We start from the raw sequence: 23,491 nt of genomic DNA, 5'->3' as shown, positions 1-23,491 counted from the left end.
GTAGCAACAATAGGCAGAGCGCGCCAGAGGCTCGGGGGCTTAGTGCATCCGATTTCCATACAAAAACTTCTATTTCCCGAAGTAAATGGCACGTGAGAGGACATAAAAATGCGGGAAAACTACACAAAGCTAGGGTACTATTGGAGCTAGTTCTGTTTACGTTTATGGTACACTTATTACGCAAATGTAGGTATTGTACTTCCGAAATGTCGACTATTATTATAGGGAAGTAACTAGTACCCTTCTATAAAATGTTATTATAGAAAAATTATAGATTTTTTATTGAATTGAAATTGTTATTTAACGGTAATGGAAAATAAATATGTTCCATTACTATCGTTTTTTCAAAAATACCTACTTTTATTGTAAAAATGGTTCATCAACAATGCAATGAAAACATATAAGTAGTTACCTGTAAAGTTAATATGATGAAGACTTTTAAATAATTTATATTTCTAAATAAAAGTTATCCGTTAAATTGAAATTGAAAAATACTCAATTCCAATTAATTAATTGCTAAGGACAGTAGCCGTTTATAGTAGCTATATATAATTCTTCAGATAGCTTTTAGTACTGCCAGTGGAACAAATTACATATATTTTGCCAATAACATAGATAAGCATAATATACATTCCTACAATAACAATATCGTAACATAAAATGCTAGCTGTGTGACGTACCAACTACCAAGCCAGCAGTCAGCACACGTCAAATGGAACTCGAGCCTCGTCGACTTGCGCCATCTCCTGAGGAAGTGATTTGTCAGCGCCGCCCCCTCTCGATTGAATAATTCAAATAATCGAGGTATTTATATGTAAATAGCGGGCCACATCTCCATACGAAAGGGACGAACGGTACATAAATTTGGCAACAAGACGCGAAAACTGCGACGCACCAACGGACTGATTTATTCGCCAAGTTTTGGAAAAAGTGGAAATGTTTGTCTAATCGCGTTTATTGCCCCGACCCGGGATTTTTCGCCCCGGAGCACAGGGGGTGAGCAGAATGTGATGGGTTCCCATATTACGTACCAATATTAGAATAACAGCGAAAACAAGTTTATTGGTATAGGAAAATTGTTTACTTGGCTGCCTTCTGATTTGCTAAATCAAATTCACATAACAGTTATTTTAAATGACGTATCAGCGAAATAAATATTTTGGTGTATCTCCATATATGGGCATCTAGTTTCTTATATTTATATGCCTATTAAAATAATTAATATGTGCCCATAATAAATATGGAAGTGTACGTTATCTGAAATACATCACAAAATATGACTTCTTCTTCATCAGCTTCACGCTGTATCTTGCCTGTAGAGCAGAGTAGGCTGGAGAACTCTGGTGTAAAGGGACTCCAATCCCCACTCCGCTGAAGTCTGGAGGCATTGCACGTTATCTCTACACCAGAGCGAACAAATCAAAATATCAAATACTTCATTTCCTCTAATGAAAATCGAACCCATAACCCAAACGCTTGTGCCTCTTCACCACTCACTCAACACAAAATATTACCCAGAAACTAAACGAGGTATCCAATGGATATAATAAAAAATTCAATTCAATTAATAATTAAGAAGCTGCAGACGTATTATTTCATGGAAACAATATCAAAGGTACCACCACGTTCTCCGTAACGAATATCATATGTTCGTGGCGGTGCTCCTGCCGCTATTAGTCATTGTGAGTGGAACCTCATCAATCATTCTCGCTCTAGGTAAAGTGTTAATAATCGTTGCTACTGCCATTGTTGTTTATTAGACGCTTAATTCGTGTGCGAAATATTAAATTCTATTTGAAATTAGTTATTTGGGTACGTTATTGGTAAACGATTAGCTAAGAAAGATCGTTGAGTAATTAAAGATTGGAGACAGGTGCTATATAATATGTTCGGTAGTAATTATTTTACACGGCGTTTTTATCTCTTTTAGCTGTAATTATCCCGCATATAGCAGTGTAGATAGAGGGAACCTAGTGTCTTGTTTCTCTAAGTGTCTCTTTAGTGGCGGAAAGTAGGGAAAAGAGTGCAGACTTTCCGCCAAACTTTAGAAGGTGTTGTGTTTGCCACAATGACAAAGGGAAAAATGAAAATATTAAATATTTCATTTCCTCCATGGGAATCAAACCCACAACCTCTCGCTGGCTTCTCAAAAATATATAGGTATTAACGTAATATAAATAAGCGAAAATTGTACAGGTACATACATAATAAATCACTGCTCAACAGTCAGTTATAAATAGACACTGTAATTACCAATTTATAGTTAATTTATAGCAAAAGCTAAGCAAAAAACGACTTCAATACGTTACGGTGTACTATAGACCAGGGATGGCGAACCAATGGCACGCGTGACACAAGTGGCACGTTTGAAAATTTTTATGGCACGCACAAATATATAAAAATAAATTAAGTTGATTTATTTCAACAATTTGTACAGTAAAAAATTACATTAAAAACATTTTTTTCTAGACATTGATTAAGAAAAAATTGTATAAAGAAGAATTGCTTTTATTTGTTTATTTAATTATACATACATATAGTTTCACCTCGCCAATATTTCAAATGATTTTTTTTATGGCACGTTACCTATTTAAAAAAAGATTTTTTGTGACTTTGTGGCACGTACGTCAAAAAAGGTTCGCCATCCCTGGTCTAGACAATAGAGAAGAAGTATAGACTATAGAGAAATAAGTAAGCGAGCAACAAAACGCACTTTATCAGGTGGCAGCGGCTTTATCTCGGTAATGACCAACCCCTCCAGACTAATAAAAGTCGATATCAACCTCTGTACTGGGGCCAGTTGCTGGAATACTCTTGGTACTAGAGGAAAATTTATATACAATGTGTAGAAAATATATCGAAATTATTGCAGATTAAATAATAGTTAGTGGTTATGTTTAGTCGTTTCGTTTAAAATTTTGTCAAAACAAAAAATTACGATATAAAAAATTATGAACAAAATAAAAATTAGGGATCCATGTGGTTATGAGGATTTGGAATTGGAGGACGATGGGAAGAACAAATTATAAAAATTTATAAGTTTGTAATTATTTTATTCTATAAATTTAATTTTTTTGGAATATTTTACTTTATTTATGCTGTAAGTTCTCACTTCGTGTCAAATTTCATAACTCTGGATGTCCCGTATATATAAGCTCGTATCTTTTGATTACGTTGACAAGCTTCTAGCTTGCTTTTTCTGTGCTTTGAAGGACCATAGACCTGAATATTTAATATTAATTGCAACTTGTTACTTCCACGCGATCTCGAGATAAACGATCTTGACAGACAACAAAGTGATCCTATAAAGCTTCCGCTTGTACCTATTGGAGTACGGAACCCTAAAAATGGAGAAAGATTACAATTTCTCAATTGAAATTAATGACAAACGATGTACATTTTAAAACTATTATAATAATATACCAAAAACCAAACGATCAAAACGTACCAACGATGTATAGAGTCACTGAAGCGCGGCCGAGAATTTGTGGCGGCGGTAAAGAAAAATGATTGTGACAGTCCGGCGAACACCGCTAATGGAGTCTGCGTCTGCGAAACGCGCCCACTTACAACTGCGCTAGCGAGCAAATTACAATGAACGTCATTTACGGAGAAAAAGTAAATGAATTCATCTACTTATATATATATATACTAGCGGCCGGCTCGCGGTTTCACCCGCGTGAACTGTGTTATTATTAGTTTCTGTCTCCATGACTACGTCCTAGTGACGTCTATGCAAAATTTGAGACTCCTAGCATTTGTAGTAACGAAGTTTCATACAAACTTTCGACCCCAAAAACACCCCCTTAGAAGTCGAATATTGCAAAATCCTGTCTTAGCGAGCATCTACGTTCTATAAATAACTCCTATGCAAAATTTGAGATTCCTAGCACATGTAGTTTCTGAGATTTCGTGATGAGTGATCTTTCGATTTTATATATATACTAGCGGCCCGCTCGCGGTTACACCCGCGTAAACTATGTTATTATTAATTTCTGTCTCCATGACTACGTCCTAGTGACGCAAAATTTGAGACTTCTAGCATTTGTAGTAACGAAGTTTCATACAAACTTTCGATCCCAAAAACAACCCCTTAGAAATCAAATATTGCAAATTCCTATCTTAGCGAGCACCTACGTCCTATAAGTAACTCCTATGCAAAATTTCAGATTCCTAGCACATGTAGTTTCTGAGATTTCGTGATGAGTGAGTGACCTTTCGATTTTATATATATAGATAGATATACTTTATTGCACTTTAAAAAATAACATATAAAAAAAAACAAAATTGAGATATTCGTTAACAATGGTGGGCTTAATTCTAAAAGAAATCTCTTCCAACTCTACTTATAAGTACGGAGTGCGGGGATGTTTACGTGGATTGTGTTTTTGTCTTTGGTTGTCTTTGAAAGTGACTATTTTTCTTCTTCCTAATTTTGCGATCTGTAAGACGGGTCTGAAAGACGTTGTAAAATATCTAAATAAATTTGACATTTTTAAAAGTTTTTTTTTTTAAATTGAGCACCTAAGGCCGTGATTTATATTGTTTCTTCTATTGAACTAAAACACTACACTTTAATTAAAACATAATTAAGTAGTTTCTTTTTTTATCATTTCTCAAATTTTCAATTTCCTAATCTTGTGCTATAGTTTTTTAGCAATATAAATTAATTTTATCCTATACTTAATTGAATGATATGAAAAACAAGTAAAGAATAGTTCTTCATAAATATTCTCAACCAATTCAAAAGGCAGATTTTGAAATACTTAATAACATAGGAACAAATAGAAGTGTCGATTTTACAGATATTGTAATCTAAATAGATATTAACAGCATACATTATTTTAACATTACAGTAACAGCTAACGTTTCAAAAGCCCACTTCTATATCAATTTCGAGATGATCAAATAGATTAGGTATTTAGCACCATCACGGCGCGGTTGTTTGATACTTATCTATTCGAATTTAAATCACCAATACAATACAATACAATACAATACATGGAGGGAAATACGAAATAAGTTGAAAGCTCAAAGTAATAAGGGGCCCCACCCCTCCAATGCCACACTCCCCTCACAAATTAAGTGTAAAACAAACCTAATGAAATTTAAATATCTCTTCACCGACGTACCTAATAACTGCACAAATAAAATCATCTCGGGGGAGACTAATCGCTTCTATTGTATACACTTTGTATGAAATGATGGTATCGCCGAAACGTGGAACTCTGTCGCAGTAAACATTTCCTTGTTTCCCTTCAATTTCTGATGGTGGGGTGACTGTGACAAGGTTGTATGTGAAGTTAGAATAACGTAAGATGGGGCGGGGAAGTGCTCCAGAGGTAATAGGCTCTCGGGGTGACAGGCATACCTCTTATTGTTGGCTTGTTAACGGATAATTCGAAGTAATATATTTAGGCGTCGTATGTTGCATAGAAAATCTGATTGGGAAATGTTATTTGATTTCATTAGATACGTCTTTTGGTATAATCGTCATTATTATGTTTATTTTTGGCGCTATTTTATATTATAATTTACGGGTGAATTCTAATAACCCATGAAACATGTGTTAGAACAATGAAATATTTTTAAGAGTCTAAATTTCAAATTTTATAAAAATCGGTGGCGATTTAAAGATTTTTCCATACAAACTTTCAACCCTTATTTCACCCCTTTAGGGTTAAAATTTTTCAAAATCCTTTCTTAGTGGATGTCCAGATTACAAAAGCAAACATTTGTCCAAATTTCAAGTTTCTACGCACAGCGGTTTCGGCTGTGCGTGCGTCTTACCTCAGTCAGTGAGGACAAGTCCTTTTATATATATAGATATACTAACTCCATAGAAATATCGGGCTTAAGACCGCCAAGAATAATTCATTTTAATGTACTTTGTTATAAATAAATAAATAAACATAATAATAATAAATAAGTAAAAAATGTGTATTGTATAATATGATTTCATCGATAGTTGTTACCTACTTATATGGACTGGGTGTTCCGTGCCCACCCCAGAAATTTTATTAGCCAAAAATTTATTATAATTTAAAAAAATATCATCGCTTAAGACATTTACAAGCTTATAACAAACTATTGTTAATATACTCATAATACCTAAGAACAAAACAAATTTACCTACATGAAAATATTTTACTTAATAAAACAAAATAAAACGTTTTTTTAACTTCATCTCAAAGATTTTTAAAAAATTTGCATAAAAATAGAACGAAACGTAATTATTCTGGCATATTGTGTAAAATTTAATTCTAACGAACCTGTTAAAAAAACGTTTCCACTTTCAAAGGAGAGGATACTAATTTTCTTTCGCGTCTTAAAGAAGCTTCCTTTCAAAAGTGGAAAAAAGTTACAATCGAAAAGGAAATTTGCGTTTTAAATCCTCTAATGAAGCTGAGAAGTTTGTAATGGAGGGGCGAAAGGCTGCGGACAAATTGAGGAAAAACTTTGAAAGAATGTCCGTGAGATAGACTCGTTAAAACGTTGGAACTGCAGTTATTTTAAAATCATTCTACATTCATTATTCGCTATCTTTTAAAATAGATTTTAGTATAATAAATTGAATATTTTATAAGAATATTTTCTATTTTAAGAATAATGTTTATGTTGAAATGACGCCGACGCGACGGTTGTGGGTTCGATCCCCACTCGAGGAAATGAAATATTTATTTAACTTTATATTTTCATTTCTTCGTTCTGATGTTGAGGCAAAATGCGGCGTTGAGTTCCGCCACTCAACACGCAATACCTCCAAAATTCGGAGGAAAGTTGGCAGTGGAGTGATTTATATATTTTTTAATTTCACGCTGTATCCTAAACGTAAATAACAAAGTAAAATTCATCTTTAGACCTCTTTGCCTGTATGTATTGCAGAATTTACTGTTATGTTACTTTTAAGTATAAATAAATAAATAACATATATTTAATAACAACATGGGTTGTAAAATAAATGGTGGTAATAAAAAATGGACTATTTTGTAACAAAATTTATTTAAATAAATAATTTTAAAATTTGTTCTAAAATTAAACTACGACACATTATTAAATATTATTCATATTTTAAATTTAAAAAAAAACTTTTATATCAATAATTAATTAATCGTACGTAAACACAAATTTATTTTGTTTTTTAATGTTTTTTTATACAGAAAAATAAGCATGGAGAACGTCAAACGTAAAATCTATCAGAATAGAACTTAAGACCGCATCTTACCTTTTACTTAAATTTTAAAAAAATATTTAAGTTTCATCTACTGTCTTCAATATGACATATTGTTAAAATTGGTAAGAAAATATTATAATGTTATAATAATTATATTTAAACCATCGTGGACTAACACTATAAAACATGTGCCGTAGCTTAAGTAATGGAAACTATGACATGCTAAATATATTTGAAAAAAATTTCTAATATACAAAATTTTATGAATTAGTATTAGATGAAACGGATACCCGGTAGCTAGTTTTTATTTTTTACATTTCATTCACTTAAGAACAGTATCTGGCTGAACATAAATAAATCTAAATTAAGCAATTGTATTTGTAAAAAATAAAAACAGATAATTACAGTACGCTCTACGAGTTGTGGCAGCCCTGAAGTTAGACTTTCGGATTACGAATAGATGTTTGAAAAAATGCATTAGTAGCAGGATTCTTCAATACATTCTTTTTCAGTTACATATATTTCATGATAGAAAAACTTCTTAGAGAGTTTTTATAACTATGAATTATATAATATTGTCCAAATACATAGCATACTAGTGACCCGCTCGCGGCTTCGCCTGCTAGAACCACATACTTATTTATTTTCATAGCTGAATTCCTTTGATCTAACATGAGACAACTTTTTGTTTATAAATCGGTTTAAACAAACTTTACTATTTCTTTAGAGATGTTTGTCAAAATACAATAGTGAAAACTGCATTTAAATTGGTTGAGCCGTTTCTGAGATTTACGTACACAAACGCACAGACAAACCGACAGGTGGAGAAATTTTATTAAAAGTATTGTTATAAGTTGTATTACGTTGATAAATGTCCCCAATAGTTTTTCTCAAATATCTTCCATGTACACACATCGAAAAATTGGTGTGAAAAATATTAAACAAACTATATTCTATATCCAGCTTAACAGATATCCGTTTCAGGTCTTCTTTTTACAAATATACATAAATATTTCGAGTTCTCTAATGGGATTGTTTAATTAATTATTAATAAAATGTTAAAAATATTTTTATATACTTTTTTAATAATACATATTATTTAAGTTTCTTTAATTATTATTAAAACGACCAAAGCATTATATGATTTGTGATATTTCTAATAGGCACTTGTGTGTAACATTGGGACTATTAAGAAATACCTTAAAAAGTGCAATAATGAACAAATAGATTGAATTATATTCTTATAATAATTATAAAAGAAGGGATCTATTTAATTACATAGCAAATATCAGTGCAAAAATAAGTTAAATAAACATTTTTCGCATCATATATAAGCAATTGTGCAGTGCTATTGATAAAAAAATCTATTATAATAATAAAATATTTTTTCATAAAAAAACTCAAATCGGTAATATAATAATGTATATATTTTTTTCATACATAAAAATGATGGACGAAAAGTCCGACAGATCAGATAAATTATTAAATAATGTTAGGTTCGTAAAATGTATAAACGTGTATTTCATAAATGTGATCAGCAAAAAAATTTGCAATTTGCCTTTCTGAGAATCTAGTATAAATAATACTGTAAGAGAATAATAGTCAAAGTATATAGGTTTCACTATAAATTATAATGTATTAAAATTTTAATACCGTCGTACACGCACAGTTCAATATTCGAGACGTTGAGTATCGGAACACAACGCTGCGCTGCCTTGTTACCAGAGAGAGAAAATGAGAATAGTTCATTCCTCCGCGCGGGAATCGAACCCACAATCATTCAGACGGTGTACCGCTTTAAAAACATGTATAACATAATATTATTTGTTCTCTGATGTAAGCACACAACTGAATATTAACCTAATTAGACATACATACAAATAAATGTACAAAATTTTATATTTTATTAAAAAAAATACAATATCATCCAATTCATAGACACAATTAGAATCTGCCGGAACTATTCGTATATCGAGGAGTATAGCCCGACAAAAATTAAGTGGAACTTGGTACATAATTTCGTATCATATATTTCCTGGCGCAGGAAATGACACTTAAGATCGCGTTTCTACTGTACTTTAGTGTTGTGATGGACCTTCGCTACTTCATAAAGTTGTTGTCGGGCTATATTATATGGAATTTCATTAATTTCACTGTAGTACAGCAGCGTTTGCGATGATAGACGGTGAGTTGATCGTCTCGCCGAGACTCTCCAACAACTCCTTACGGTAGTCGTCGAAGTCTCCGTCGACCTGCGAATAGTAATTATATTTGTTAATAAAAAAATATAATAACATTTCATTGTGTACATACATCAAATATATAATAGGTAGTTTTTAAAAAACGTATAAATTTTTTGTCTTAGTTTTAGGTTCCCAGGTTCCCTCTACCTAACCTGAAAAGTGCGGGATACAGCGTGAAGTCAATGCCCAATCCAATCGGGGAATGATAACGTTTAAATTATCTTCATTTTCACGCGTTTGTATACAAAACGATACGTTGAGTTTCACAATACCACACGCAATGTCCCAAAAATATAGGCGACAGGTAGCGTACCAAATATCTAACCCTATGTGTACCTGGCTATATGAAAAAAAAAAATCATAAAAGGATATTAAAAAGAAACAATAAACCACCTCATTAATAGTCTGATCCTCGATAACGTACAGCGCGCAGTCAGTCTCGCGTATGAGGCGCTCGTCGTGGGACACTATGACCACGCCGCCCTTGTACTGGTTGATGGCCTCCGCGAGCGCATCTATACTTTCTATGTCGAGGTTGTTCGTAGGTTCGTCCTGGTTTTGGAATTATTAGAATTAATTATTTATGGATATATTGTCGGTCAAACACAATAAATGTTAAATGGTAAAATGTTTCCACAGATTTTGAATTGCTTAAAAACATTTAAAATTTTATATAGGTATTTTACACTTCACAGTAACAGTATATCTACAAAAGTCTTTTGTCCTTGCAATATACAACACTTATTCCTAAAAAAATAACCGAATAAATCTTACTAACCAAAATAACAACATCGGGTGCCATCAAAGTGAGTTCAGCCAATGCAACTCTTGCCTTCTGTCCTCCACTCAAATCCTTCATCTTTATAGTATGGGCGTGACTTGCCAGTCCAAATGTTCCTAGGGCTTTCCTAGCCTTCTCATATTGTAGCCCAAAAAGTCTTTGCAAATACTCTACTGGAGATTCTTCAGCTGTTAGATGCTCTCCGGAGTGCTGGTCGAAGCGACCGATCCTCTGAGAAATAATTTAAGTGAATAAACATTTTTTTCTCTGTATCCCGTACACAACAGGCAGATAGAAGCAACCTAGTTTTAAGACACATCGTTCCCCATCTTCCCTTGAGTGGCGGAACTTAACGCTGCGCTCTTAAAATATAATGGAAATATTAAATATTTCGTTTCCTCGCGTAGGAATGAAACCAACAACCTGTCACATTTATAGCCACACACTTGTGCCCCTGCACCACGCCTGTTTAATGTTAGGGTTTAATTAGTTAAAGGCCGGAAAGGAATCTAAGACTAGGCAAATTAACTCTGAGACAATGAATAATAAAACTTTACATATCCATGTGATAAAATTGGAAATCCACTCTATCATCATTGCATATACATAAATAAAAATATGAAACGAGAATAAGCCATTACCCTGAATAGGAATCGAACCCACACAGTCGCGTTTGCAGTTAGATCCCGTACCGCTGCGTCACGATGACCTAAAAACAATGGATGGCCTTCTTTTTACATACACTAATATAATAATTTTAACATTTTCTCACCAGTCTATGATTCCTGATCAGTTCTCCTTCAATGGGGCTCAGTTCACCCACTAAAAGTTTAAGGAAAGTAGATTTGCCAACACCATTTGGACCCACAATGGCGATACGGGAATTGAGATCGATACCAAAGTCCACTTGCTTGAACAAAGGCTTCTGAGTGGGGAAGTTGAAGTCCACGTCTAAGAATAATATAAAAACAAATATTAAATATAATGTTGGGAACACTATTACTTCCCTCTTCCCTACTCTGCTATGTGCGGGATAAAGCGAGAAGCTAAAAAATATAAATTTTTGTGCTAGAACACAAAAAAAGTATAAAGTAAAAAATCTATTAGAAAAGAGCTGAAATATTTCAGACGTCTGAGTATATTATTGCGCATTGTTAACTTGGGTAGAACATAATCAAAAATAACAAAAATCTTAAAATTCAGCTAACTTCAGGGCGGTCACTCACTGTGCAATCCCAATATAGGCGGCTGCAGCGGTGGCGGGTCGGGGAACGAGAACTTGACGAGGTACTCCTTGGGGCGCTGCAGCAGCGTGACGGGCGCCGCGCCGTCCTCCGCTTCCTCGCGCTGGGACTTGCTGCGGTTCTTCTCTTGCTTGCGTGTGAGAACTTCTTTTTGTTTTTTCTCCTATTAATTGTTATATTATGTCAAGTTATTTATATTGTATTGTATTATGTATATATTATAAGGTTTTTAAGAGTCTCTAAAGTAATAGAATAACGAATGTACCAATATATTGTAAAAATTATATATTTTTGAGCTTTTAATTTATACAACTTAAGAACTTCTTAATTAGAACAGTGATAATAATATGAATATGCGTATTGAAGATATGAATTTATAAAAAAAAATGTCAAAAGCCTACTAATTAAATATTTTTTATTAAAGCAATAACTATAAAAAATATAAAATTTTATTTTATTTTATGATTTACTATTATTAAAGCTTCAAACATACAAACCTATAAATATATTCTAGAAAATGAGAACACAATTCTTAATAACTATGGAAATTTACTTACGGCCGCCTTCTTAGATTGTCCATGTGCCTTCATTTCCTTTATCCGTTTCTCTTGTTTCTCAAACTCCTTTATCATTTCCTTTCGTTTCTGCGCGTACATTTTCTTGAACATAGAATAATTGCCCTTGTAGTAAAGTAACTTTTGTTGGTCTAAGTGTATAATTTCGTTGCACACATTGTCTAAGAACGACTGGTCGTGAGATACTACAAGCAAGGTCTTCTTCCATCCCTGTAAATAGCTGCAAAAATAGCACACAATTAAATTATAAATATTTTTTTAAAAAATGCAAAATTGTTATATATATATTATTGTTTTGTATTAATATTGTATGTATCAAAATTTAAAATAGTATCCCTTAAAAGCCGCGTGAATAGTCAAGAAAAAACGTTCTTAAACATAACATAAAGCCTAGTTAATATTGATTCTCTGACATATTATGCTTAACAAAATGTTAGTCTTAATAGAAATAATACATTTTTAAATCTAATATAACATATACATACATAAATATAATGGAAAAATGGTGACAAAAAATTTTAAAAATCAGACATATACTTACTTGTCCAACCAAATAACGGCATTAAGATCTAAATGATTTGTAGGTTCATCAAGTAGTAAGAGTGTGGGTTCTATATATAGAGCTCTGTAATAAAACAAAATTATTGTTAGCATAAATTTTATGTGATACAGCCAGGGCTTGTAATCGGCACTCATAAAGGTACTGCGGCGTTGCCGCCCCGCTTAAAAACACGCGTCGCGCATTTGCTGGCTTAATCTCTAAGCAAGCCTAAGCTCTAACCCTGAACACAGCATTAAGCTAAAGAAATTATAGTATACACAGTGTATTTCTTTATAATTACTTAATGGTTTCAATTTAGTATTTCGCACCTGGCAGGGTCGGCAGAGGGACCCTGGGAACCAACTAACGAATAACTAAGTTATGGTTGAATAAGAAAAAATGGGGAATGGAATGTCTTAAAATTAGGTTCCCTCTGCCCGTCGTGCTGTGTGCGAGATATAGCGCTAAAAAAACTAAGTTATTATTGTTTTATTGAATTTATATGAAAGTTAAGTGGATAATAAATATAATTTTATATCAAAAAACACCTCAAACTCCGCAACTATAAACACAGCGGGCGGGTTCAATTCCTAATTAGTGTACCGAGACAACGAGGCAAGCGCGGTATTGAGTTCTGCCACTCTACACGCAAAAAAATAAGGCAATACCTAGCTAAGGAGACTCTCATACGCCATCCTCCAGAGAAGTTCTTAGTGGCGCGGTCCTGCATCTCCTTGCTGAAGCCCAAACCGGCGAGGATACGCCGCGCGCGAGGCTCCGCTGAATCAGCGCCTATCGCTTTTAACTCCGTATACACCTGTGAAATAATGTTAGTATTAAAATGTACATTATTCAAAAATTTATTATTATTTATTAATATGTCCATTTCTTCGCTCTGGCAAGGCAAAAACCCGGCGTTGAGTTTCGCCACTTAATACTCGAAAAATTCGGGTGGAAATGGAGCGTTACACTAGGTTCCCTCTACCGTGTGAGCGATACAGTGTGAAGCTGAAATATTTATTTTAGAATATGAATTATTTATTTATTATATGAATTGTTATTATGAAGTTACTTAAATGTGAGTAAAATTAATTAGATAACAAATAAATAAATAAATTTAATACTTTAACTCTGTGTTTACCTATTAAATTATTACTTGAAACTCAATGTTACGTCGTAATTTGTTTTCCAGAGCGGAGAAAAGAAAATAGTTTACATTTCATCATTTCTTGGATTGAGTAAACCAAACCGACAGCTTAACATTAAAATTTTCATTAGATGTTGTCCCACCGAATCGAGAAGGCAGTAGTAATTAACAGCTTAATAGTATATATTTATAAATTGAAATATATTTTGATATTTAGCCATAAATTAGTTTTAATAAAACCAAATTACATTTTATTATTTTAATAATAAAAAAGGACTAAAAGGTATTTTTGCATACATATTTTTATCTTTACTCACCTCATTCAATCTCTCTTGCTTTTTAAGATCACCCTTTTCAATTTCCAGTTCTAATTCTTTACACTCATTGAGAAGCTCTGAAATGAGAGATAAAGAAAAAATATGTTACTTTTAAAAATATGTTTATACATTTTCTAAAAATATTAATAAATACTAATAACATAAAACATACCAGTCCTTTTAACATCTGATTCCAGCAATGTGTCCACAGCACTCATGTCGCTAGCCGTTACCTCTTGTTCGCACAACAATATATCAATATGAGGGGGTAAAGGGAAGGCCCTTTGAGCCAAATGTCTTAATAACGTTGTTTTTCCATGACCATTTGGCCCTACTAAACCGTATCTACGGCCATTCGCTACTAATAATGTTGCATTCACGAATAAGTCCTTCCCTTTGGCACTTATTGAGAAATTCTCAACTTTTATGTCCACTGCATTTTCTAATGCTGCCATCTGACCTTAAAATTTTAATTAGTGTTAAAAATTTTAATCAAAATTTATTATATCTAATCTAATTTATTAATATTTAGATTTTCATATATTATTTAATAAAAATGGTTGAAGACAAATTATTTGGTTAAAATAGAAAAATTAAACATTATTCATTATTATTATTGAAAAATGTAAATGAAAATATACTTTATTCAATTAAGTATTTTTTTTTAATAACCTAAATTTTTTTAATAACAATAAACTTGTAAGTCCTACAGAAAGCTAACGCTGGCTTGGAAGGTAGATAGTATACTACAAAAAATATATTAAATAAAAAAACAGTGAAAAACATCCTTAAAAATTAATTGTTGTTAAAAGTAAATGGAATAGTCATTACAATTATAATCTATATATGTAAAAGGACTTGTCCTCACTGACTGAGGTAAGACGCACGCACAGCCGTAACCGCTAATGGTAGAAACGTGAAATTTGGACAAAAGTTTACTTTCGTAATCTGAACATCCACTAAGAAGGGATTTTGAAAAATTTTACCCTAAAGGGGTGAAATAGGGGTTCAAAGTTTGTATGGAAAAAAAATTAAATCGCCACCGATTTTTATAAAATTTGAAATTTAGATTTTTGACAGTATTTAATTGAATACGTGTTTCATCGTTTTCTAGAATTCTCTCCCTAAGGGTGCAAATAAGGGGTTGAAAGTTTGTATGGGAAAATTCTTAAATCGCCACAGATTTTTATAAAATTTGATATTTAGACTCTTAAAAGTAATTTATTGAACATATGTTTCATGGTTTTCTAGAATTCACCCCCTAAGGGTGCAAATAAGGGGTTGAAAGTTTGTATGGAAAAATCTTTAAATCGCCACCGATTTTTATAAAATTTGAAATTTCGACTCTTAAAAATATTTCATTGAACACATGTTTCATGGATTTTTAGAATTCACCCTTAAATACGCAAGCGAAGCTGCGCGCGTCCGCTAGTATTATTATAATTACAATACTAAGACAATATAGTAAACTTTTTATAAAATTTTCGCGTTTTTTTGTATCATATTTAATGTCAAATAATTACCAGCAGATTTTTGCGCTTGACTGACTGTAAAATTAGCATCTAATTCACTGTGACCTTGTCCACCTTTCTTTGTTAGCAGTTCCACCTGTTTTTCATATTCCTGTTGTTTCTTCAGTTTCTTCTTCTCTTTGTGACTCATTTTCTTTTCAGGTTCTGCTTTTTCACTAGATTTTTCAGGTTGCTAAAATAAGTTTATTAATTCGTCTTAAAATAAGAGACAACACCCATAAAACCATTTTGTGTAATGATACCAAAGCTAATAATAATAAAAATGAATAAGGCCATTGCTATGCAGCAGAACAGCATCTGACTATTAATGCAAAGGAAATCCCACTCGGGATATTAACATATTTTCATCCTCTTGGTTACCAGACCAAACATTATAAAGTGTGGCATACTGTATGCGTGATACAGCATGAAAATTTAAAAAAATGGCATACTTTTACATCTTCTGGCTCTGGTTCTGGTTCCTCTTCTTTGATTTCAAATTTCTTTAATTCCTCTTCTATGTCATCTATATTGTTTTTCTTTCTATGTTTAACTGGAAGTTATGCCACAGTATTAGGAAAGCCTATATACACACCTCTTGAATGATTTAAGTTTACATACCCTAATTGCACAGCATCAGACTATGACCACAATAGTTCTGAGTTCAATTCTTACTTGGGGAAAAGTACTATTTTCATTTTCTTACTCTGATGACATGACATAAAGCAGCATTGAGTACTGCCACTTAACGGGCAATATCCCAAAAATTGGGCTCAAAGTGGAGAATGGAGTTTCTAAACTTACGATGTTAGATTATGGCGCAGGTGCATAAGCACAACAAGTTGAGGGTTCAACTGCCCTTTGTGGGAATGGTTGATGAGGCAAGCCGCGGCATAGAGTTCTGTTACCCTGTACACAATGCCTCCAGAACTCGGCAGAAAGTGGGAAATAAGAGTATCTTAGTAAGTACACTAGGTTGCCAGGTTTCCTTTGCCTGTCCTTCTATGTGCCTATCGTTCTATGTGCAGGATACAGCATAAAGATAATACTAGTTTCTCTTTAACATAAAGCACCCTTCAGGATATAGTGCAAGGCTAAAAAAAATATTTAAAATTACCTTTACTTTTCACCACTGGTTTTAAAACATCCTCATCTTCTTCAGAATCAATCTTTAACTCTTTATCACTTTCCTCATCAGGCCACTCTTCTTTTTTTCCTTTACCTGAATATTAAAGTACATATGATGATATACAGGTGGTTCAAATAGTTTAATTAGTGATTGTTTTGTTAATTACTTTATATATTATTTTTCTTGTGGGATATGGCCTACGTAAAACAAGATAGGTAGAGGAAGTCACTCTGTTTATCGCTTTCTAATCTATTTTCAAGATACTGCATCAATTTTTAGATGAATGACTAAACTCAATACAGCACTTTGTCTTGTGTCACAGTAAGGAAATGAGAATAATTCATCTCTGCAAATGGGGAGCAAACTCAAAAATGTGGTGCCGTAATGGTTCTACTGTTAATTTGTTAATCATTTTATTATACCTATTTGATACTTTGATTTTTTTAAACACACAAATATAGTTTACTAATAAAAACACAAAAGAATACCTTTTTTACTTTTAGTTTTTACAGGCTGTGCAGCATTACTTGATACATTACTAACTACTGACTTAGAGTCATCCTCATCATCAGATGAATCAGCTACTGCAGATTTTTTTTTATTTTTAGCTGAAACAATTAATTGCCAATTAGCATTTATTTTAAATAAACTAAGAGAAAAATAAAAAATTAAAAAGATATCTAAGACATTTAACTATACACTACCTTTTTTTTTACTAACTGGTTTTGCAATTTCTTCATCAGAAATTTCTTTTAATTCAGTATCACTATTTTCTTCAGACCAATCATCATCTTTTTTTCCTTTTCCTATAATATTAAAACAAATACACATTACATACAATATATCAAGTGATAATAAATGTTACTTCCTTAAAAATTACTTACCTTTCTTTTTTTTATTTTGTTTTGGAGTTTTAGACTGTGTACTTGTAGCATTACTGACAATGGACTTATTGTCATCATGCTCATCATCAGATATATCACCACCTTTTTTCTTAGCTAACAAATAATAAAATCAAAATAAGTTTTCCATTTTTATTTATTTTTATACTTTTATATGGTTATTTTACCAATAGTTGAAATTGTGAATGTTATTTTCCAAGTGCTCTGATGTATGTTTTGATAAATGTAGAGGGAATGTAAATTAAAAATAGTTTAGGTTAAAATTCTATGGATGCAGTTCAAATTTCATGTTTTCTAAAAAAGTAAGTAAATAGAAGTTGCATAATTGCAGGGTTGAGTTCCACCACTCCACCACAAAAACCAATGACAACCAATCAAAAAAAAAACCAACAAACCAAACCAATTAGGAAGCAGAGCAAAAAAAGTGTGTCTATTTAAAATATTGTCTGTCTATCCTACTAAATATGATAAAGTGAGAAACTGACAAATTGCATAAGAATAATAAATTATATGAAATAATGAGATATATGTATATTATTACACACTATAATATTTTTGTAAAATTTTTTACCCATGAGTAATTAATAGTAGAAAGTAAAAGATATAAAAGTACCGATTATAATATGTACCAATAATTACTCATAAATATAAGATATCCATATTTTAACACACTTACGTATATTAAGAAAATAAGTAAAATACACATTAATATATTAAAAATATACCTACACCTAATAGGTTTGTATGTAATACCTTTTTTTTGTGACCTTTTGACTGGTTTTACATCAAGTTCATCATCAGAGATATAGCCTTTCTTCGCAGAATCTCCATCTTCGACGTCGCTTGTGTCTATATTAACTTTGCCTTTCTTTTTCCCTTTTCCTTTGTTTTTAGAGGTTATATCGGAAGTTTCATCAATACTCTTTTTCTCCTCGACGTCGTCATCAAAGTCTTGATTTTTTTTACTTCCCCTTTTCTTCGCCATCCTGTTGCTTATATTTATATGATTCCAAGTGTACTAGTATGCTTGATCGTAATAACAGATGGAAAATATTAAGAAAACGACACGACTACTAGGAGTACGAAGTAAAATATAAAATATCCAATGACAGTTAAAGTTGACACTTGACATTTAAGAAATGGCATGTTCAAATGACCTATAAATAAAAATAAATAAAAAACCCCCGAGGCGAAGAATAGAACAGTAAACACTGAAAGCAAGTGAACTAATAAATAAAATTAATTGAATATGAATATTAAAACGGTATCATACCATACCTACCATATTGTTTTGATATACAATATTATAATTTCAAACTTAATTTTTTTATTATTCTAATAGTAAAATTTATGTTATAAAATATTAGAAAAAACACATATTTTTAGAAGTATTTTCGATTATTAATTTAAAGGTACATAGGTACTATAAACAATCGAAAATTTGCTAGGACAAGTAATCAAATAAATATATTTATTTATCGGTAACTTTTGGTATGTACAATCGGTGAAAATCTGTAATTGCAATTTAGAACATGAAGAAAAACAGCACGCCCATAGAATAACTTTTGATGACCCAACCCTGGTGCACAGAAGTCTCGCTGGAGCACAAGATCCTTACCATGGCCAAAACGTTACACACATCCAGCAGCTCGATCAACCCCATTAGCGAATGGAAGGGACCTAAAATATAACGGGCCAACGGAGTTCCTGGCTGAGGTAAATCAACCTGGATTGTAAACCACTTTAATCCCGTTAGTGACCTGATCGCAACTACAACTACTAAGGCAGCGGAGGACCTCAGAAGTAAAATCACTTTCAGTTGCGAAAAGGAATCCAAGATCGAACGATCAAAGTGCGAACGATCGCCTCAATCCTCGTGACAAAGTAGTGACAAAGTTAGGCCAAATAGACTGTTAGTGGACGAGGCCTTGATGAATCATTTTGGAGCGATCGTAATGGCAGCCAAACTCACAGTGGCCAAAACTTTCACGCTGGTCGGGGATATACATCAGCTACCGTTCATTGACAGGCTGATCTTCTTCAACAAAACAAAGAAATAATATATTTATTAAGAAGTATATTTCTTATATTTTAACTCATTTGCCACCAGTATAAATGTTTATTTTTTATTACTCGGCTTCTATTAAAATAAACCAATTATTGTAATATGGTGCATTGCCGCTTGCCCCTTAGATCTGTATTACTTACCTGTGATCAAAATCTACACTAGTCCAGATCAACGATAATCTCTAGCGAGCTCTCTCAAGCCAAAACATATACCCAAATAAGACACTTATAGTCGGGCTCTTGGAGAGCTTATCATAAATGTTAACGACATATTAGATTTTCTTGTTTTTTAAGTACTGAGTCTTTGATAATCTAACAAATAGCTATAAAACTTGTTAGTTGCATAGTAAGTTTGCGTAATGCTTTATGGACCAAAATCTTGACAAATAACATTCTCCTATTTCAGAAAGTGACTTACCATATCCTGAATAAGACTCATTATTGTAATATATAAGTACAGTATTATGTATTTGTACATTTAACTTGAGATAATATTTTGGACGGTAATATCTCGAGTTTGTTTTTTTTTTCAATTTTAATTATATTTATTTACAATATTTTAATAAATATAATTACAACAGAAAAAATAAACATCTTGAATCAAAATACCGTCCGATAAAATTAATCGCATATAAATCTCATTCTCATCATATATCAACTATTTTTAAAAATGCAGAAAATCCTGGCCTACTACTATTTAAAATTATTATAATAAAGAACAAGCAACAAATAAAAGAACTTGAATATTCTATCATATATTTTTACCAAAATGATGATAAATAATTTTAGCTCTTTGATTTTCTATCTAAGTATTTTATTGCTATTTAATTTCTGTGCTTGTGAAAGTGTGATTAAAAATGACGATGTTAGAGAAGACGATGGTAATGACGACGCTAAAGAAGAAACCTTAGAAATTAGTGATGTGGAATCTAGTAATGCGACAACATGTACGAGGCGAAAAAATAATCAAATGCACGAAATTAAAAAAGCAAACCACAATCAGTTTCCTTTTGTCGTAGCCATAATGTCTTCCAGTAACGAATATCTATGTGCCGGTTCAATAATAGGTAACGGTCTGATACTAACAACTGCGCAGTGTGCAGACACTGCTAGCCATGTACTTATAAACACCACTAATGACAAAAGCCATGAAAATTCCTTACATATTACTAAGAGTGATAAATTCCCAACAGCTACATCAACAAATTCAATGAAAAATATAGCTATCCTTTATACAGAAAAATTTAACAATACGCTTGCTTCCAAAATCAATCTAAGTAATTATACTAGCGTAACCAAACTTAATGATGTACAAGCTCTTGGTTTTGGTCTGAACGCTGAAGTTGGCCTAAAAAAAGACCTTCAATATGTCGGACTAGAAGCAAGATTCATGATGGAAGACACGATTAGTGCATATCTTGATTGTATTGATACAAAAGTTCCTACTTGTTTCAAAGACAAGGGAGGGCCTGTGATTTTTAATAATGAATTAATTGGCATTATTGTTGGCGGTCAAAATGAATGTACATTAGAAATGACTTCTACATATGCACTTAATAAGCAAATGATAACTGCTACACCAACTTACATATTTAAACGTTGGCTTGATGATAAAATGATAAACAATTTGGAGCAAGGAAATGATTCGTTAGAAGCTTTTCCAAAAAAACCAGTCCTTCGTAAGGCTACTGCACATGTTATGACAAGTGCAGGAACTTCAAACTATAGATTTCATGTTTACATTTTGATGCCACTGTGTTTTTGTAAGCATTTCTTGTAATGCGTATTAAAATTAAATGATGTGGGTATTTTCTTATATTTTTATTAATATCCAACAAAAAAACCACCAGCTCGAATATATTATTAGAAATAGCATGGTAGAATTGGTAGTTATTCAATATTTTGGAAGAAAAACGGGACGTGCGGGACGGTGGGGGCTGGGACCATGCGGGAACAATCCGCCCGCCTATAGTTCAGAATCCCCATTCTTACGACTTCTTTACGAACAAGTCCTCTTACTACATTATTACTATACAGAGTGTTTTTGTCAGCACCTCTTTAAATGAAACCACAGTTTTAACAACTCTATAAAGCCTAATACAATTATTATTTATTTTCCCAAAAATGAAAAGGGTTTTTTTTGAACAAAATAAATAATAAAAAAAAAGTTGTTAAAATAAAACGCCATTTCTTAAGGACGACGCACGCACACGTAAACCTATCAAAGGGACATCGTCGCACACACCTTATTACACCGTATTCCGAAATCGAGTCGTAGATATTGGCGATAAAGTTCAAAGTTGTTTAACCTTTAGTAGTATTTTTGTAGTAGTAAATGTTTACGTTATTGGTTTCTATGCGTAACTACGTTACACGAAATATAGGTATGGATAAACATCGTGAAATGAAAAAAAATACTACGTCTAAACTGTTGAGGTATCTTGATGTTTTTTTTAGGAATGGGTTTGAAATATTTTACCCTATATGCTGTTTCCGTAAAAGAAGCGCTGACGCTTCCACCCTAATATAGTACAGAACGATATCCTATCCTATATCTTATAAAACAAAGTCGCTTTTTGTGTCTGTCTGAACTTTCTAACTCTTCTTCTTCTAAACCACCCAACGGATTTGGATGCGGATTTCACCATTAGGTCGAGTATTACTCAGGGAAGGTTTATATATAGTTTATTATTTGTACATTCTTATGTAAATTAACATAAATACGATAAATATGTATAAAGTCCTACCCGTTGAGACACTTTGGCGCATGCGCTGCTTTAATGGTAAATACTACATGAAAAAAATGTACTGGAGTATTGTTCCTCTTAATAAGATCTACAAAAAAGTCCGCGAGAGCATATTCGTATCTTTTAAGAATAACGTGTAGTGATCATATTTCTGTCTAAAAATAGTAATTTCAATATATTTTTTATTGTGAGGGATATTTCTCCATAATGGTATTAATCCTTATCCTTTAAAATACTTTATTAAATTTCTACGTTAAACGAAGATAAAATTAGCTTTTTAAACTATTTCGAAATTGCGAATAGTTTTAGAGAAAAACGCATTTAATTATTGACACATCACGCCGTTCACACATCAACTGTATCGAGTCAAGTTTCACTTATCCCTTACTCTCAGCATATAAATAAGTATATTAGTTACGTTAGCCATTTAATGTAGATCAAAACTGTCTTTTCTGTTTTTCATTTTAATAAATACTTTAGAAGTTGTTACAATATCAAATAATCCTTGCTGCGAAACGCGCCTCGCGACGCCTCCGCCGCGCCCGCCTGCCTTACACGCATCGGTGGTTCAGTGGTAGAATGCTCGCCTGCCACGCGGGCAGCCCGGGTTCAATTCCCGGCCGATGCATTCTATTTAATTTTCGTCACAGGCAGCCACGTAGTGCTTGCTTTTCATCAGGGACAGAATACCCTCTTCAGCATTAACCACAAGCTCGAAAAAAAAAAACGCGCCTGCCTTTATAACAACGAAGATTTAGATGCGTTTGCACGTATTGGAAAATTCGAGTTGAATGTATTATTTAATGTCATTTAACTATATAAAAATAGTAATTTAAATATATTTAATAAGTACTTGAAAAGATTAGTATCACAGATATAAAATTACGGTACCTACTAAAAAATCCTTGCTGTGTAAAACAATTGGAAAATCCTTATTGAAACTACGAAAATGCGGGTTGCATTAGGGTTTAATTAATTTTCACATTATCTTAAGTGATTTGCAAACATACATTATTTGAATAATCCAGTAGTGAAAGCGGGCGAAGCCGCAATAGGGTCGCTAGTTTTATATAAATATCAAAAATCCACTGGCCTGACCACCCGGCCCCTCTA

General features: G+C 32.5%; 2 protein-coding genes across 2 annotated transcripts; one reads left to right on the top strand and one right to left on the bottom strand.

The window, feature by feature from the left end:
• Window positions 1-9,056: 9,056 nt before the first annotated feature.
• Window positions 9,057-18,681, bottom strand: LOC146534713 (ATP-binding cassette sub-family F member 1). Its single transcript, XM_085192932.1, has 17 exons — window positions 18,318-18,681; window positions 17,547-17,660; window positions 17,367-17,468; window positions 17,151-17,270; window positions 16,651-16,755; window positions 15,986-16,086; window positions 15,546-15,726; window positions 14,195-14,482; window positions 14,023-14,099; window positions 13,227-13,375; window positions 12,559-12,642; window positions 12,000-12,237; window positions 11,425-11,605; window positions 10,971-11,149; window positions 10,196-10,429; window positions 9,811-9,969; window positions 9,057-9,426 (listed from the first exon to the last, which is right to left on the bottom strand). Exons 1-17 carry the CDS (start codon window positions 18,547-18,549, stop codon window positions 9,325-9,327), a joined length of 2,646 nt encoding a protein of 881 aa, XP_085049058.1. The 5' UTR covers window positions 18,550-18,681; the 3' UTR covers window positions 9,057-9,324.
• Window positions 18,682-20,400: 1,719 nt separating this feature from the next.
• LOC146534712 (uncharacterized) lies at window positions 20,401-21,439 on the top strand. The gene has a single exon (XM_085193345.1). The coding sequence runs from the start codon at window positions 20,401-20,403 to the stop codon at window positions 21,409-21,411; it is 1,011 nt and encodes a 336-aa protein (XP_085049471.1). The 3' UTR covers window positions 21,412-21,439.
• Window positions 21,440-23,491: the final 2,052 nt, after the last annotated feature.

This window comes from Heliconius melpomene, chromosome 11 (assembly GCF_056956725.1).
Source record: "Heliconius melpomene rosina isolate 202511_hmr_F chromosome 11, ASM5695672v1, whole genome shotgun sequence".
Classification (NCBI taxonomy): domain Eukaryota; kingdom Metazoa; phylum Arthropoda; class Insecta; order Lepidoptera; family Nymphalidae; genus Heliconius; species Heliconius melpomene.
The sequence above is the reverse complement of the archived record's forward strand: the minus strand, read 5'-3'. Positions and strand labels throughout refer to the sequence as shown.